Source organism: Gracilinanus agilis, chromosome 2, assembly GCF_016433145.1.
Source record: "Gracilinanus agilis isolate LMUSP501 chromosome 2, AgileGrace, whole genome shotgun sequence".
Classification (NCBI taxonomy): domain Eukaryota; kingdom Metazoa; phylum Chordata; class Mammalia; order Didelphimorphia; family Didelphidae; genus Gracilinanus; species Gracilinanus agilis.
The window spans coordinates 256,697,993-256,715,217 of NC_058131.1; the positions used below are offsets into that span (position 1 = coordinate 256,697,993).

Below are 17,225 nucleotides of genomic sequence, written 5' to 3' on the forward strand. Positions count from 1 at the left end.
CCTTGAAATTCTTGACTTTTTGTTCACCACGTGAATTTTGTTTTTTTATCTCTGAATCCTTTGATAGATTGATTAATCTATCTATTACTAGTACTAAATAAATTAATTTAGACAGTATTGCCATTTTAATTATATTGACATGGCCTACCCATCAGTAACTAATATTTCTCCAATTATTTAGATCTGTCTTTGTTTCTATGAAGAGTATTTTATAGTTGTAATCATAGAGTTCCTGCATGTCTTGGTAGAGAGATTCCAAAATGTTTCATAACATTCTACAGTCATTTCAAGTTGATTTTTCCTATCTCTTCTTGTTCAGTTTTATTGGTAATGTTCAGAAATGGTGATGATTTGTGTGCATTATACTGCAATTTTGATGAAGTTATTGTTATTTCAATTAATTTTCATTTGACTCTTGGATTCTCTAGGTAGACTATCGTATGCTTATTCCATTAATTCCTTTTTCTCCTTTTATTGCTATAACTATCTTTCATTTCTAGTATCATATTAACTAATAGTAGTGAAAAATGGACATCCTACTTTTGCCCTTGCACTTATTGGAAAGGCTTCTAGCCTTTTTGGATTTTATATAATGTTGGTTCTTGATGTTAGGTAGTTACTATTTACTGTATTAAGTAATAACATATTCAAATATTTCATTCTTTCTTCCCCTATTACATTTATATAACTGTATATGCGTATTTATCTCTTTCTGCCTACTTTGCTGTACATTGGTTAATATGTCTTTATTTTTCCCTTTGAATTTTCCATCTTTGGCTTTTATTAAGAAACAATATTATATTCATGTCCCCCAATTTGTTTAGCCTATCTCCATTTGATGGGCACCTACTTTTTTCCAAGTTCGTTGATGCCCCCAAAATTGTTATAATGAATATTTTGGTATGTATAACCCTCTTTTTATCTTTGACCTTCCTGAGACTATCAGTGAGATCTCTCAAAGGGTCAGGCCATTTTGGTTATTTATTTATTTATTTTTAATGAGAGCATGCTTTCCAAGTTGCTTTCTAGAGTAGTTAGACCAATTTTTGACTTAACCAATCCTATATGAGTATGCCTGTTTTTCAGTTGCCCTCTCTTCAACATGAACTATTTCTATATGCTGTCACCTTTGCCAGTTTATTAAGGTGAGGGGAAACATCAGAATTTGATATACATTTTTCTTATTTTTAGTTATTTAGAACAATCTTTTGTTTAATTGTTTGAAATTCAATTTTTGAGAATTATTTGTTTCTATTAGGGAATGGTTCTTGGTTTTTAACACAAATATTTGTCTTGATTTACTATACATGCCTTCAGTATCAGAACATTATCAGAGATTTCTGATAACAAAAATTATTTCCCCCAATTAACAGCTTCCTTTCCAAATGTAAACTCAATGGTTTTGTTTATACCAAAAGCTTTATAATTTCACAAATCCAAAATCATCTATTTTATCTTTTGTGATCTTTTCTTTGTTTGGTTAATAATTCTCCCACTAGCTATAATTGTGAAAGACACCTCCACCCATTTCGTGGGTGTGACCCTTGATATTTTACTTGAAGTGTTGAGAAAAGTAATCAACCCCTGAGCCAAGGGGCTAATCCCTCACAGGGATTATAAACAGCACAAAGCTGCTTTCTTCTTTGCAAACAGTATTTATTTCTCTTTCTAGATATCTGGCTTTAAATTTAAGGGAGGAGATTCTAGAAAGCTCTGAAGAATTATTCAGGAGATTTCCCATGAAGCTTTTATCTCCTTTATTAGTCTCCAGTCTTAAATATCAAGAATAGTTCTAGATCATTCCTCAGATATTGCAGGAGGCTATTCTCTCTTTTCTAACCACATTTCCTCCCAAATTTATTACCTGCAACCCTAACCCTTAAAGACCTGAAGTTGAGTTGTTGAAATCACAAATGGTTCTGAGATATGCTGGAGCCATTAAGTCTTCAGTGTCAGCATTTTACACCTTGGAAACTGGCAAACACAACAAATCAGGCTTAGTTTTTATCACTCTGTTGTCTAGACTTAAGAATGTATTTATAATGCAGATTAAACTTTAAAAAAATGTGTGTGCATACATTTTTTTCTACCCACTAGCATACACTTGACTGTAATCTAGCCTTAAAGCTCAAGTGACCGATAGTTGCCTTCAGATTCCACAGAATTTTGTCCATCCAGGACACACATCCTCCTCCTCCTCTAATTTCTCCTTTACTGGCTTGGCTTTTTAGACCAGAAGTTATTCTTAGTTCTAATCATAAAAGAGACTATAAATAAAGGAAATAAAACTTTATTACAGGTGAGTTTTAAAGAATAGGGACAGAATTTAGGTATCTCTAAGTCATTTAGGAGATTTTATTTTATTTTTTGATAACCCTTACTTCCTGTCTTAGAAACAGTCTAAAACAGAAGAGGGACAAGGACTAGGCAATTGGGGTTAAGTAACTTTCTCAGGGTCACATAACTAGGAAGTTATCTGAGGCCAGGTTTGAAACTATAGCCTAGTCCCAGTTTTCCTAGTTTCACAGATTTAGAACTGAAGGGACCTTGGACGCTGTTTAGGTCAACACTGTTGATTTATATGTAACTGACCAGAAAGGTTACAGCTGGAACAATGGGAAAAGCAATGAATTTGGAGTCAGGATCTAGTTTCAAATCCTACCTCTGATGCTTTATTACCTGGGTGACTTTGGGCAAGTCACTTCATCTCAGTCTCCTCATCTATGTCTGTGATCCTATAATCCGTGCTATGATCCTAACTGATCTGCTTAAGGTGGCACAGGTAGGAAATAGCAGAGGCAGGATTTGAACCCAGACCCTCTGACTTCATGTACAGTTTCTATTGTGCCAATTCGTAGGCAGTTGGGGATCATATGAGACAGTTTGCCTGAAGCTGCCATCTCATTTCCTACAAAAAATATAATCTCCCCCTGCAACATGCCCTGGGTCTTCTTAAAGACTAGTAGTAGCTGTGTTCTTGAGAGTTCTTGTGAAGTTGTTTTCTACCACTAGTCTGACCTGAAGTTAAGGAGAATATCTCAGTTTTGAATCAGGGAAGAGATTTTGAATAAAATTACTTTTTTCTTTTATACTAGAATTATTTTCCCTTTAGTTTTATCTACTGTAGGCCTGATGAGTTTTCTCAAGAAACTAATTTCTCATCTAGTCCAGATGTAAAGACTAGGACTAGATTTAAAAAAATTTTTTTTATAATTCCAAGTCAGTCGGTCAGTTTTTAGATAAAGCTAAGATATTAATTTTTTAGATAACTAACTATATTTTTCAACTCAAATCAACACTTTTTTTCCTTTTTTTTTTTCCTTTCTTTTTTTCCCCCTTACTGGTAATATGGCAACCTTCTCTCTTATAGTCTAACCATAAAAACCAGGATTAAGCTTCTTAGATGATATGATGGTAATTTGAGATTATATGTAAAGTTCTCTTTTCCCATCAAAATTAATATCCTTTTCTGAGAGAAGTTAGGTAGCTTAGTGGATTGAGAGCCAAGTCCAGAGATCTGGGATAAAATCTGACCTTAGACTCTTTCTAGCCACGTGACCCTAGGTAAGTCATTTAACCCCTGTTGCCTAGCACTGACTGCTTTTCTGCCTTGGAACTCATACACATTATTGATTCTAAGACAAAATGAAAAAAAAATTAATGCTCTTTTCAGTGTTTCTTCCTCTTTCTTCTGGGAGTTGAGTTCTTGAAATGTTGTATGAATCTATTCAGTTCTTTGCCACCAAATGTTTTTTTCTTTTTACCTTTTCTTACTTATCATGAAATTTCATTCTAAAGATTTTCCATGAAGCTATTCTCTCTCTGGTTCAGCCCTGAAGACCAGGGAGTAGGACGTCTTAGTCAAGCTCATATAATAAATTTTATATAAAGCTAATTTCTACTTTTCCATCTCAGTTATATTGTTCTGGATAGCTCTTAAACATGTGAAGTTTTAAATTTTAATCAAAGAGATAATTAGTGATGATCTTTCTCTTCATTTCCTCCTCTCCCCAAGAAGAACCAATCTATGGAATCAAAGTTCTTTGGCCTTTAGGAACATAAGAAGGCATGTTAAATATAGTTATAGGAACCTTTTGCCAGTTTCTTGCTCCTTCAAGATAGCTATTTAAATTTATTCAAATAAAGAATTATCCCAACTCTTTTTCTTATACAACTTAAATTCTAAAATAACTTCTAGTGATAATATAGAATCATAAACTAAATGTTAGCTCCTCCCTCCCTGTATTGCTGCTAGTAGAGTAGTCCATTACATTCTATTTTACCACAGTGTATCAGCCTCTGTGTACAATGTTCTCTTGGTTCTGCTCCTTTCACTCTGCATCAATTCCTGGAGGTCATTCCAGTTCACATGGAATTCCTCCAGTTCATTATTCCTTTGAGCACAATAGTATTCCGTCACCATCAGATACCACAATTCGTTCAGCCATTCCCCAAAAGAAGGACATTCCCTTATTTTCCAATTTTTTGCCACTATAGAGCATGGCTATAAATATTTCAACACATATTTTTCCCTATTATCTCTTTGGGGTACAAGCCCAGCAGTGGTACGGTTGGATCAAAGGGCAGGCAGTCTTTTAAAGTCCTTTGGGCATAATTCCAAATTGCCCTCCAGAATGTTTGGATCAATTCACAGCTCTGCCAGCAATGCATTAGTGTCCCAATTTTGTCACATCCCCTACTAGTCTGTCCTTACTCATGCAGTCACCCACTTAATTGAGGATCTCATACCTCTTGCTTGGACTCCTAATTGGTTTCTCTGCTTCAAAGCTCTTGCCACATTGATTCATTCTTTCTATCAGGAGGGTCAGATACATGGCCCACAGGTTGCAATACTCCAAGGTTGCAATACTCCAATACTAGATTAAAATGTAATGGGGAAATAAACAAAATACAATAAAGCTTAGATAATGTTAATGTGGCTGCAGGCATCCTTGTAGTTGGTTTAGTGGCCCCATTTCTATTTGACTTTCACTCCACTGCTATACACAGATGCCAAAATGATTTTCCTTAAGATTGAGCCTGACCATGTCCCCCATTCATCAAACTTCAGTGTTTCCCTATTGCTTCTAGCATAAAAGAAACACTCTTCTGTTTGGCTTTTAAAGCCCTTTACAGCTGAGCCCCAATATCTTTTTGTAGCTTCATTTCTCACTTTCCTGTCCTCTGTGTTCTATCCAATCTCTTCTTCTTTCTAGTCTTCAAACAAAACACTCCCATTTTTCCTACTTCTTTGTCTTTATACTGACCATTCTGAATGCCCAAGATACACTCTTTTCTCATCTCTAAAGCAAAGAATCTCTCACTTCTTTCAAGACTCACCTCATATGCCACCTTCTATGTGAAGCCTTCCCTGTTTCCACCCAGCAGTTCATTATTTTGCCATTATTCTGTATATACTTGTATTTGAATGTCTTCCATAATAGAATATAAGCTCCTTGAGGGCAGGGATTTTTGTTTTATTTTTGTCTTTGTATCCTTAGTGCCTAGAATGGTGCTTTATACATAATGTGCTTAATAGTTGCTTGTTGATTAACTGAGACTTTATGGGAAATAATTTTAATTGCTTTAATCACTTATCTATTGAGTAATGGCTCTTGATAGCATATATTTGTGGCAATTATTCCCTTTGTATTTGAGTGCTGTATAGACTTTTCTGGAAAATATGTTAAAGGAATATTCTATGAGGAAACAAGTAATCTTATTTTCTTGCATATGAATGAAATCTACTATGTGCATGGCTGAAATACACTAAAGTACTTTTTAAAAATAGACTTTTTGAAGGCTCTTTTAGCAGAGTGCAATTTATGCCATATTTAAATAATAGATTGGACATACTATACTTATTCTTTTCTGGTAGGTTGTCATCTTTATCTTCTATCTATATTTTATAATTTATTTCCTTAGTTCTTTTGGAATCCATTGTATTTTCATGCTCTGCTACTAGCATTGCTTTCTCTACAATCATGTTTCATGAGGTGAATGACTGAAACAATATGAATGAACCAACTCCCTGAATATTTGCTGCCATTTTTCTCTATAGGAATGTTAATTTCATAATAATTTTCTATTTCTAAATTATTCAGATGCCCTTATTCAAATTTACTCCTTTGCCAAAATATATTGGAACTGATTATTCTTATCCTAGTAAGGAATGAAGCCCTTCCAAAAGGTAAAAGGGTTTCTTATATCTTCCCCAACCTACCATTAGATAGATTACTAGTCAAACCCTCTGTCTAACTTTAAAAAACAGTAACAAACCCTTAAATCTAAATAAAGGTTTACTTCCACCAGAGTTCACAGGGGAATTCCAATTTGAAGAGCTGGAACTGATATAAACGTCTCTGGTATTGGTATTCATGACTTTTCCCTAGGCCGATATTCATTTTCTAAGCCTATGATCCTTAAAAGCAGATGAAAATGGAAGTTTCAGAAGAAGAATCATCTCAGATTTTCCTTGTACAATTCTATAATCTCTAACCATGTCCCAAGAAAAGGCTCAATTTATACTTAATTTTTCAAGGCTCAAAGTTTTGTAGAAAAGTTATTTATAATATTATTTTCTTTCTTTCAAAATATTAGGTAGAAAAAGATGTCAAAGATATAAAGAATTCACATCGAAAATGTGTCAAGAATTTCTAAGAATAAAGTAAATGAAGAACATTGGAAGACCCTTCCACACAAAAGCCTGCTCAGTTTCATTATCTAACTCATGCTGTGTTTCCCCTCTTATTTTTTAAAAGTTGACTATATATTTGTAGTCCTGACAGATTATTGTCTTTAATGAAGTCTCTTCCAGTGAATATAGATAGGTTTAAGGACTAGTTTATAAGGCAAGTTGATATACCTTAACTTTCTTTTTATGGAAGTATTTCTTACTTCTCAATTAAATGAAACTTTTGAAGGTTATTTTAGTGTTGTGAGATTAAAAATTTTTTAAGTGATTGACTGAACACAAGATAATTGTTTTTCTTGGCATGCTATAAATTCCTGAAATTCTCTTTTTGCTTTTGTTGGGATTTCATCTCCCTCTTTATTTTTCCTATAGTTATGTTTATATTCTTTTCACATTGAAGTTTTTGATAATATTTTCATCAGCTTCCTGAGGAAGATAATCAGTCAAAATGATTTTTAGTAGTTTTTTATTCTTTGATAGAAATTGTAGTTCAATAGAAAGTCACCACACCAGAATTCAAATCCCAGTTTAACCACTGACTATCTCTATCATCTTAGAAAAGTTACTTATCTTCATTGGCCATCAGTTTTCTCATTTGAAAGATGAGAGGGAGGGGAGCAACTAGATGGCTTAGTGGATTTAGACCCAGGCCTTGAGATGGGAGATAATGGGTTCAAATCTGGCCTTAGATACTTTCTGGCTGTGTGACCCTAGACAAGTCACTTAACGCCCATTGCCTAGATCTTAGAATACACCGTATTGATTCTAAGACAGAAAGTAAGGATTTATTTAAAAAGAGAGAGAGAGAGAGAGAGAGAGAGAGAGTCTGAGAGAGAGAGAGAGAGTCTGAGAGAGAGAGAGAGAGACAGATGGAGTTGTAATAGGTAATTTCAAAGGTCTTTCCATTTCTAGATTTATGAGCTTCTCCATTATTATCTTAGAATTTACAGAAAAAATGTACATCTTTACCTCTAGTCCCTTACATAATTTTCCTTAATCACAAAAATAATAACTAAAATTTAAATCTCTTTAAGGTTTACAAAGACTATTACATTCATCATTTCATTTGATTCTAACTACTCTATGAGGTAGGTGCCACAGGTGTATCATCATCTCCTTTTTACTGATGAGGAAGCAGAAGGTCAGAGAGGTTGTGCCTTGCTTTATAACCACATAGGTGAGGTTCAAGATGGAATTTGCACCAATGTCTCTTGAAACTCCAAGTTCAGAGTTCTTTCCATCTACACCATGTTCTAGTTTTTTTATTTGCCTTTTTAAATGATTGAAATTTAGTTATAATATACTTTTAAAATCTATTGAGTTGATTTTCTGAATATATTTTGAAATGAAAAGTCAGTTTTTATTTATTTCCCCCTTTATCTCATCTTATTTTACTTTGTTTTAACAATTTAATATGTACTTTTGCTTTCTGTAATTAACAAATTTTAAAGTTACTGAAGAAATTTAAAAATATTTTTTAATTTGTCTTAGAGATTACACTGCTAGTTACATACCCCCAAAATGTTGTTGACAAAAAACCCCCCCAAAAAACAAAGGCCCTATACACACTGAAATATTTATAGCAACATGTTTTTGTGGTAGCAATTACAAAAAGAGTTGGAAGCAAGGTAGATCCCCATGATTGAGAAGTGGCTAAACATATTATAGTACATGGATATCACTGTGCTCTAATAAATCATGAATATGATAAATACAGAGAAATGTGACAAGACCTAGATGAACTGATGCAAAGTGAAGAAGGTAGAGCCAGGGAAAGAATACACACGGTGACAACATGTAAATTGAAATAACAACTACAAAACACCTAAAAATTTATGTTGTGAACTTATAAAGAATAAGGTTACTGGGGCAGCTGGGTAGCTCAGTAGATTGAGAGCCAGGCCTAGAGATGGGAGGTCCTAGGTTCAAATCCAGCCTCAGACACTTCCCAGCTGTGTGACCCTGGGCAAGTCACTTGACCCCCATTGCCCACCCAGGGTTTACCACTCTTCCACCTATAAGTCAATACACAGAAGTTAAGGGTTTGAAAAAAAATTAAAAAAAAATGAATAAAGAATAAGGTTAGCACTAAAGAAGTGTTAAGACCATCCCTTACTCCTTTGGAAGTGAGATGGTCCATAGCTGTGGAACATTGTATATAAAGTCAGATTTTTAAAATGTATCAATTTATTTTTGTTGATTTTTTTTCTTAAAATTATTTGTTATAAGGGATGACTTTCTTTTAGTCAAGTTGGGGTGGGAAATCCAGGTGGTATAAAAATAAAAGATAATAAAAACTGTAAAAATATAATTTTTGTTGATGCCTTTGGTCTTTTGAGCAATCCCTTCCAAAAAAGACTTTCTTTCCCCCCTCACTGCAGACCTATCTTGTTACTGAAGTATTTTAAGCAATGAAACTACTATAAGGCTTGGAAAAAAATTTCCAAGGGAAAATTTATTAGACTTTTATAGCTCCAATACATTTTAAGGCCCAGCTAGTTCAATTCCTTTATTTCACAGACCAGGAGTTAAGGACTTATTTCACTGACATGAAATTACTTACCCAATATCACTTAGAATGGCATGACTAGAATCTGGCTCTCCTGACTCCTAGTTTTATGTCCAATATGCTGTCTCTCTAAACAGATAACCTTTTATCCAAGAAAGCACAAAATCAAGAGGAGAAGTTTTCAGAATTTTTTCTAAGAGAAAAAAAAACACTTTTTAAAAGAAGTATGATTTTTAAAGATGGTATTGTTTGGAATTTGGTGAGATTTTCTTAATCATTATTTTCCCTCTATTTCTTTCACTTTCAACCTTTGTATTAATTTATCTGATTTTAATATTGGATAGTCAGAATCTCTTTCTAGATTTCCCACCCTCTTCTTCCCTCAAGTTAGTGTTTCTAAAATATTTTCATGCCAAGTTCCTGAAAATCACCCTCCTACCCCTTTTCACTCTGGGAGGAATAAGTGGTCTTCTCTTATTCTTTTCTGTCAAAATGTATAACATTTTTGAAAGCCCATTATAACCTAAACATTACATTAATACAAGTTTAAAAAAATAGAAAAATTAAGATAGTTCATCCACCCTTCATTTTTGGTAGAAATAGAATATTTTTATAACAGCATATTTCATGGAGTAAATTTGACAGTTGACTTGAGATCACTTTAATTAAATGTTAGTTTTCTTTTAATTTTAAAAAGCCTAGAAAATAAATATTCCTCATTAATTTTGTTGGATTCATAAGAGCATATGAGAGAGATAGTTTTCATATTTTAATTCCATAATTTGCTCACCTTCCCCACTCTCTGTTCTAAGTTTTACTGTTACTTTTTTCCAGAACTAGCCCAGCAAATTATTGAAACAATTTTAGTAAAGTTTCACTAGCCATATTTAGAGTGAGATTTAGAGATCATTTCTGGAAAGAACAATATCTTAAACTCTTTTTCAACTAATAGTATAGAAAAGTAAAATGAACTTTCTGAAGTAAAACTTTATTGAATTACTCATAAAGGGTATATTATCTCAATATTTCTTTTTTTTTCTTTCTTAAAGTCCTTATCTTCCATTTAATAATCAATAATATATATTGGTTCTAAGGCAGAAGAGCAATAAGGGCTAGGCAATGAGGGTCAAGTGACTTGCCGAGGGTCACATAGCTAGGAAGTATCTGAGGCCAGATTTGAAACCAGGATCTCCCCTCTCTAGGCCTGGCTCTCAATCCACTGAGCCATCTAATTGCCCCCCTCAATATTCCTTAGAGACAGTAAATTTTCTTTGATTTATTAAAGCCTTTTGACTTTTTTTTTGCAAGTTTGTTCCTTTCTTCCCCCTCCCCCCAATCAAACTTCCCCCGACCCTGTCCCCAATTCCCTAAGTCTTCCTCCTTGCCATGTGTGGTCTGGTTGAGTTGGCACTTAGGACTCACATTCCCACACTGTTACCCCCATACTCCCCCCCCCCCACCATTAGCTGATGATTTTCTTGAGGTGATTTAGATAGAAATGAATTTATAGCATTGGCCTATTTTCCACCCCTACTCTTTGTTTCCATGTAAGAATTTATTGGAAAGCATAGTTCTTTTCAAACTCCTTAATTAAGAAATATTATTAAAGGATTACAGAGATAGAATAATACTTTCTCTTTTATGTTAAGTATGGGGATATCTTGAGGAAAGTTGGAGAAATGTCAAATGCTTCAGCAAGTCTCAAGGAATAGATTTTTTAATAAAATTTTAATTAAATAAAATCATCTTTTTTATGAATAAAAATAGATTTTTCTGAATAATTGCATATCTATATATATGTATATTACACGTAATATACATATATATGAGGGAGGGTAGCAGAGGTTTTTTTATTTATCTAATTTGGCCTTAATATTATCCCATATTTTAAGACGTATTTTCCTCAGAGAGCTTTAGGTAATATATCTCTGAGAGAAAATATTTTGACTCTGGTTTTCAACCAAAAGAATGCAAAATTAAAGAGATCTGTCTGAGAGATATTTTTTTCAAGTATAAGATTCATATAAAATTGCATAATTTTGTTAGGATTTTTTCTACTTTTTCTTAGGAGCTTTTTAATTTCTTAACCTCGGAGAGCATGTTTCTCTGATTATTCATCTTTTTTTTGCTCTCTCCACATTGACTGTTTTCCTGAGGTGACCAGGGATTCCAAAGACTAAACTTGGGCTAAACAGTAAGCACTTCCCACTCCACCCTTCTTTGCTCTAATAGAAATTGATGACTCTCACTATCTTATTACTTTCTCTCAAAGAAACATAAATTATTTTCTAAAGCTAATTAAATAATGCTACACTATGATTATAATGCAGAGATAATTATTTTTGTAAGAGGAAATCTTAAGTAAAGATTGAGAAGAGTGATAAAATTCCTTGATTCTTTTATAACTCAAGAATCCACAATTTCATCTTTCTCCCATCAGAGATCACAGCCTTTCTATGGGTATTGGTCCATGGTTGTGGCTCATGTGGTCAATCGTTTGGCGATAAATGTCTTTGTAATAACAACAATAACTATAATTGATATAGCATTTTAAGATTTGCAGAGAGCTTTACATAGGTTAATTAATCTGATCTTCATGACTATGGGAGATAGGCTATTATACTGTTTTCCAGAGGAGGAAACTGTGGTACGGAGGGTGTTGTGAGGAAGATTAGGTAGTAATTAATTAAGTATTAAGGATGTACCTAGCAGGAAGGCTGGAGCATTCCAAGCTGGAATGAAGGGGCAGGAAGAAGTGGCTTGTGCCCTGAGAGAGACTCCATTAGGAGTTGGCACAAAACTGTTGTTAGCCCTAGGAGATCTCAGAGTAAAGGACACCCTACATCCTGATTTCCCTGGGATCCTGTGTGGTGGTGGCATCTAACAAGGGGACAAGAACAACAGAGCAGCACCAAGGAAAGAGGAGAAGTTTGAGATCTGGTGGACAGCATCTCAAGCACACCCTTTCTACTTGGATACCTTGGCTTTTGATATCCTGAGATGATCTGTGGATAACTGTGAGAAACCCCAAAGCCACCCTCAGCCCATAGCTGTGCTGGTCAAAGCCTTGCAGGAACCAGGTTTGATGCAGGCTCCCAGTGACTCCATTACTGCTCCTTTGGCCCTGTCTGCTTAGATCACTAAGATTAGAATAGAGGAGTCCTCCCTTTGCCCTGTGGTTTTGTCATTAGGTTTTAAGTATAGAAATCCCTTTCCCACCTTTTAGTTAAACATAATTAAACCTGTTAAACCCTTTTACCTTGCCCGCTTGTTTCTAGTCTCTGGCCTAGGGAAAGCTCGGTGAAAGTTAAGACCAACTGCCATTCCTGTGTTAATCCAGGGAACTCTGGTCTTCCCATCCTGGTCCAGTCTCTCCTACAACCCAGTGTGTGTACCCACAACTATTTAGATTTATCATAACATCCCTGGTGCCCTCCATTATCTATTTTCACAAGGGATTAAGAGATTTTACCTAGGGTCACACAGCTAGTAAGTGTCTGAGACTGGATTTGAACTCAGGTCTTCCTGACTCCAAGTTTTGTGTTCTATTCATGGAACTCCCTAGTTGCATGGTTGATTTTTTTTAGTTTTTAGTCATCTATCTGTAGACCCTCATTTTTTACTGTTAGAATTCATAGAAAAATATAGGCTCTTAGTTAAATAATATTGTTATGGGGTTGTAGAAACAATATTTTCTTCTTTTCTGTGGTATTAATCTTGAGGGAAGATGAGAAACTTTTTAAGTAGTTTCAGTTTAATTGCAGGTTTTTTAATGTTAAAAAGCAAGTATTTTTTGTTCCTAAACCCAATATTTAGAATATTCCAAACTCCGAGGAACTATTGGAAATCTTGCCTTTTATTTGACTTTACTACTTAGTGTATATATAATCTTGGGTAAGACAACTGATCCCACTGGGATTTATTTTTCTTCATCTTTAAAATGAGTTGGTTGGACGAAGTAATCACTAAAGTCAGGCCCAACCCTAATTCCATGTTCCTATGAAACCTAAGGGAAATAAACCTTTTCCCTTGTTTAGAGCTGCCCTCCATACCCCCAATTTCTCTTTCTAGAATACCCTCCAAATAGTTTTTTCTCCAAATCATGCAGAAACCAGCAAGAGATAGTTCTAATATCTAAATTAGAATAGATAAGTGTTCTAATGTCTAGAATATTGGAAAATAAGATATTTCTACAAATCTGTTCTTTTTTAGGTCCAAGTCAACAAGGGAAGTCACCTGGTATAATTTCAGAACTGTCACTTTGCTGTAAGGATGATCCAAAGAGTGAAGATAACAGTAAAAGTAACTCAGGAAACTTTTTTCCCAGTATAAGTGCAAGAAACTTCCAGGAAACAGACAAACCACATGTGGAAGTAAGTAGTTCAAACGTGAGCTTTCCCTATAGTTGGCATGACTCAATGGTTCTGAAACCTTTTTGGTACAATTTTGATGGAACAAAACCTCAGCAGGCCACTTATTCTACCTACTCTTACTTCCCTCCATAAAATTTTACCAAAATTAATGAGAATGGGGCTACTTTTGATAAGAACAAATACTTTAATATATGGGTCTTATTAGCAATCCCAAGACCATTTTAGACTCAAGGCAGAAAATAGTTAGATATTGATTATCATTTCACAAAAATAAATTTCATAAGCTGTTAGCTCATCAGTTATATGGAAGACAATCAATGATACCAGGGGACTCGTTAAGAACAATTGACATAGAAAAAATTAAGCCTACAGCAAAAATGAGTCATTGATGGTGCCTTTGTGCCATGAAAAAGAGTAACTTTTAGAACTGGGAGGAGAGAGCTTAATATATATTTGAATATTTTAATTTATGAAACAGATTAAAAATATGAAATGATGTCAACAATTTCCTTTATCACATAAATTAGTTGGCTTAGTGTTTTGCAAACAATTAAAACACCATACAGCTGTTAGTTGTTATTAATGTTATTAAGAAATCATATTAATTATTAACTATCCAGTGTTTTCTCTGGGCATTGGATTACATTCAATGTTCCACAAATCATTACTATTTTATTTATATTACATTATCTTTGACCACAACTCTCTGCACTGATTAACATTAAAGATTTTTTGACTTTCTTTCATTTCTTTCAGGATTTGCCTCTGTCCACTAATGAATGTGGTGAGCCGTCTCTCCAGAACACTACCACCACATCAGGATTACCTCTGGAAACACATCGTGGCTTGGCCACAGCTAAGGCCAAGCTTTTTCCAAATGACAGTGCCCTCAATACTGGAATCCTGTTGACTCCTTCCCAAGACACACTGAAACACGTTTCAATCGACTCAGCTTCAAAAAGTTACTTAGATCCTTTTGGGCCCTCCTGTTTGGATGCCAAGGATATATTTCATCCTCCAGAGGCTGCCACATCTGGGTCTGCTGTTACTCTTTCTTTAGGGGCCAAATCAAACCAGAAAAACCCGAGAATTCACAGCGATGAGTCTCAGGCCCAAGGTTCAGCTTCAGTAGAGCCTTTGTCACAACACATCCCAAGTAGGGAACCTACCGTAGTGGGCAGATCATGTTCACCATTACCAGAAAAATCCTCATCTGGATCCAGAATTTTACACTTAGCTCCATCCGGTGTGAGGGGGAAGACTCAACTGGAGATGCCAGCTTCAGGACCTAGTACAGGTAGTTTACATCAAGTGACAGTAAGACCCCGGACATACTTTTCTACCAGCAGCTATTATAGTTGTGGGGAAAAGCATGGAACCTGCAGAGAAGGAGGTGATGGTGAGAAAAACCAAATAACTAGAATGATTACCAGTAAAGAGAGCATTGTTGCTGCTAGTCCTGCAGAGCCCTCAGACATCTCTGGAGCATCTTCTAAAACCCTCAAGAAAAGGAGCCTCGAAGGGATGAGGAAGCAAACTCGAGTAGAATACAGTGACACCAGCAGTGATGATGAAGACCGCTTAGTTATAGAACTCTAGAGACGCTTGAAAACAAAAGGATTCAGGGAATAGAAATACTTGTAAATGTCACTGAATTGACAGGAAAACTGAATTTCTCTCATGATGCACCTTAAAATTAGGAAAAAAAAACCTTTTTGGAAGCTAGAGACCAAGTTATGGCCAAAAGGCCGACTGCCTTCCACCGACTGGCTCTGAGCGACCGAGGGGACTAATGGCTTTGCTTTGGCAGAGATAGTCACCGAGTCATTGTTTCTGAATGGAACCTGTAAATATTTTCTGTATCTTAACTCGCTATGACTTTAAGACTTCTCTTTCTATCCCTTCTTTCCTTGCTCTGTGGAGTTTTCTTAATCCTTTGCTCCCTAGAAGGGGCCGACTGTTTACGAGCATCTGAGATGTCTATAAAGTTGTGGTGGAACACCTTCAGTGAGGCTCATTTCAGAGGTGGGGAATAAAGGGTGTGCTGACCTTGGGATAAATGAGTTTAGAGAATAGGTATAAGACTCTTGGATAATTGAGTCATATAAAATGAGTATCACGGATTTAGAACTGGAGGGGGACCTTCGAGATCATTTAGCCCAACCTCTTTACATTACAGAGGATGAAACGAGGGCCTTGAAAGATTAAATGACTTGGCTGAGGCTACTTACTAGATGATAGAGCCAGGTCTTCTGACTCCAAATCAGGTTCTCTTTCCACTACAACACAATCTCCCCATTAGGGACATAAGCCAATTCTGGATAATTAAATTCAGATTTATACAAAACCCCTGAAGTTTGTCTATGAAACCTTAGCCTTTTTAGTGGAAATTATAACTAAACTCCAGACACTTACAACATGATGAAATGATGATAATTTTAAAATGTTGCACAAATGACCAATGCTCATTTATGGTCAACTATGTCCTGTGTCTGGGCCTTGTGTCTTTCCTGTTGAGAACTTTTAAAATCCTAGGTTTTTCAGTTCTTGGAGAACACTGACATTTAAAAGCCAACTGGGGCAGTTTCTCTGAAATGAAAGGTTTTTTTTGTGGGGGAGAGAGGACAATATTACATGATTTTCTTTGATCCCATTGTCATATTGTGGTTTCACTTAGGGTGTTATATTTTGACCATCTCCAAAGCTTAAATCTATGCCTTACTCAACCAGGAAAAAATAGGCTTTTAGATTTCTTCCAAAAGCATGAACGATACAAAACTAAATGGAGTTTGATCCTGCTTTAATTTTCAGTCATTTTATTTGAGAAATTTCCTATGAATTTTACTATGAATTAAATCTCTGTTTATTATATACATCAGACTAGAATCAGATTAAAAAGAAAAACCTTTAATACTCCTAGCCATAACATGACTCAATGAATAAAATAACAGGCACATGCCACTCAGCCTTGTGAATTTACTATATTCTTAGTTTCTCTAATATAAATGGGTTGGAAAGTTTAAAGAAGTTTGCACTGCTGTATTATCATTTTATACTTGCCTTTGGTATGATTTTGTACAATTTAAAAATTTATATTGTAGGATCTTTTGGATTAACTTTCTTGTAATGATGTTTATTTGCCAGCTTATGCTTCAGAGGAAAGAGAAAAATGAGAAATATCTTGTGCATCTGATGGTGATGTTGCAATGGGTCCTAGGCTTTGTCTATGTATGATCAATTTGCAAAGTTCTTTATTTGAAATATCTCCTTTTAGGATTACCTATGCCATCTCTCTCTGTTACTCAGAACATAGGTACTATCAGTTAATATATACTTAGAGAAGGTAAACTAACTAAACTAGTATTAGGTAATAAAAGCATAAACGAGAGCATTATTCATATGACCTTGGGCAAGTCATTTAAATTCTTTGATCCTCAGTTTCCTCTTCTGTAAAATTAGGGGGTTGGACTAGATAACCTTTAAAGTCCCTTCCAGCTCTAGATCTGTGATCCTTTGATCTGGAACAATTTTATAGCTGGGTGTGCTTCCTTTCTCCATTGTTCCTTATTGAAACCCTTCCATGCCTTTTCATCCTGTGAAATTCTCATTCATTTTCATATTTTTCATTTTCATAATTTCATAAATTTCT

The 17,225-nt window shown here is 35.0% G+C and overlaps 1 protein-coding gene across 1 annotated transcript in view; it reads left to right on the top strand.

Moving 5' to 3' along the window:
• ZNF831 (zinc finger protein 831) overlaps positions 1 to 15,175 on the top strand; it is a 47,270-nt gene extending 32,095 nt beyond the window's left edge. The window contains exons 4-5 of the mRNA XM_044661140.1: positions 13,416 to 13,576; positions 14,333 to 15,175. Of these exons, the coding sequence (XP_044517075.1) occupies positions 13,416 to 13,576; positions 14,333 to 15,175 (1,004 nt within the window). The remainder of the gene's footprint in view (positions 1 to 13,415; positions 13,577 to 14,332) is intronic.
• The last annotated feature ends 2,050 nt before the right edge of the window (positions 15,176 to 17,225 follow it).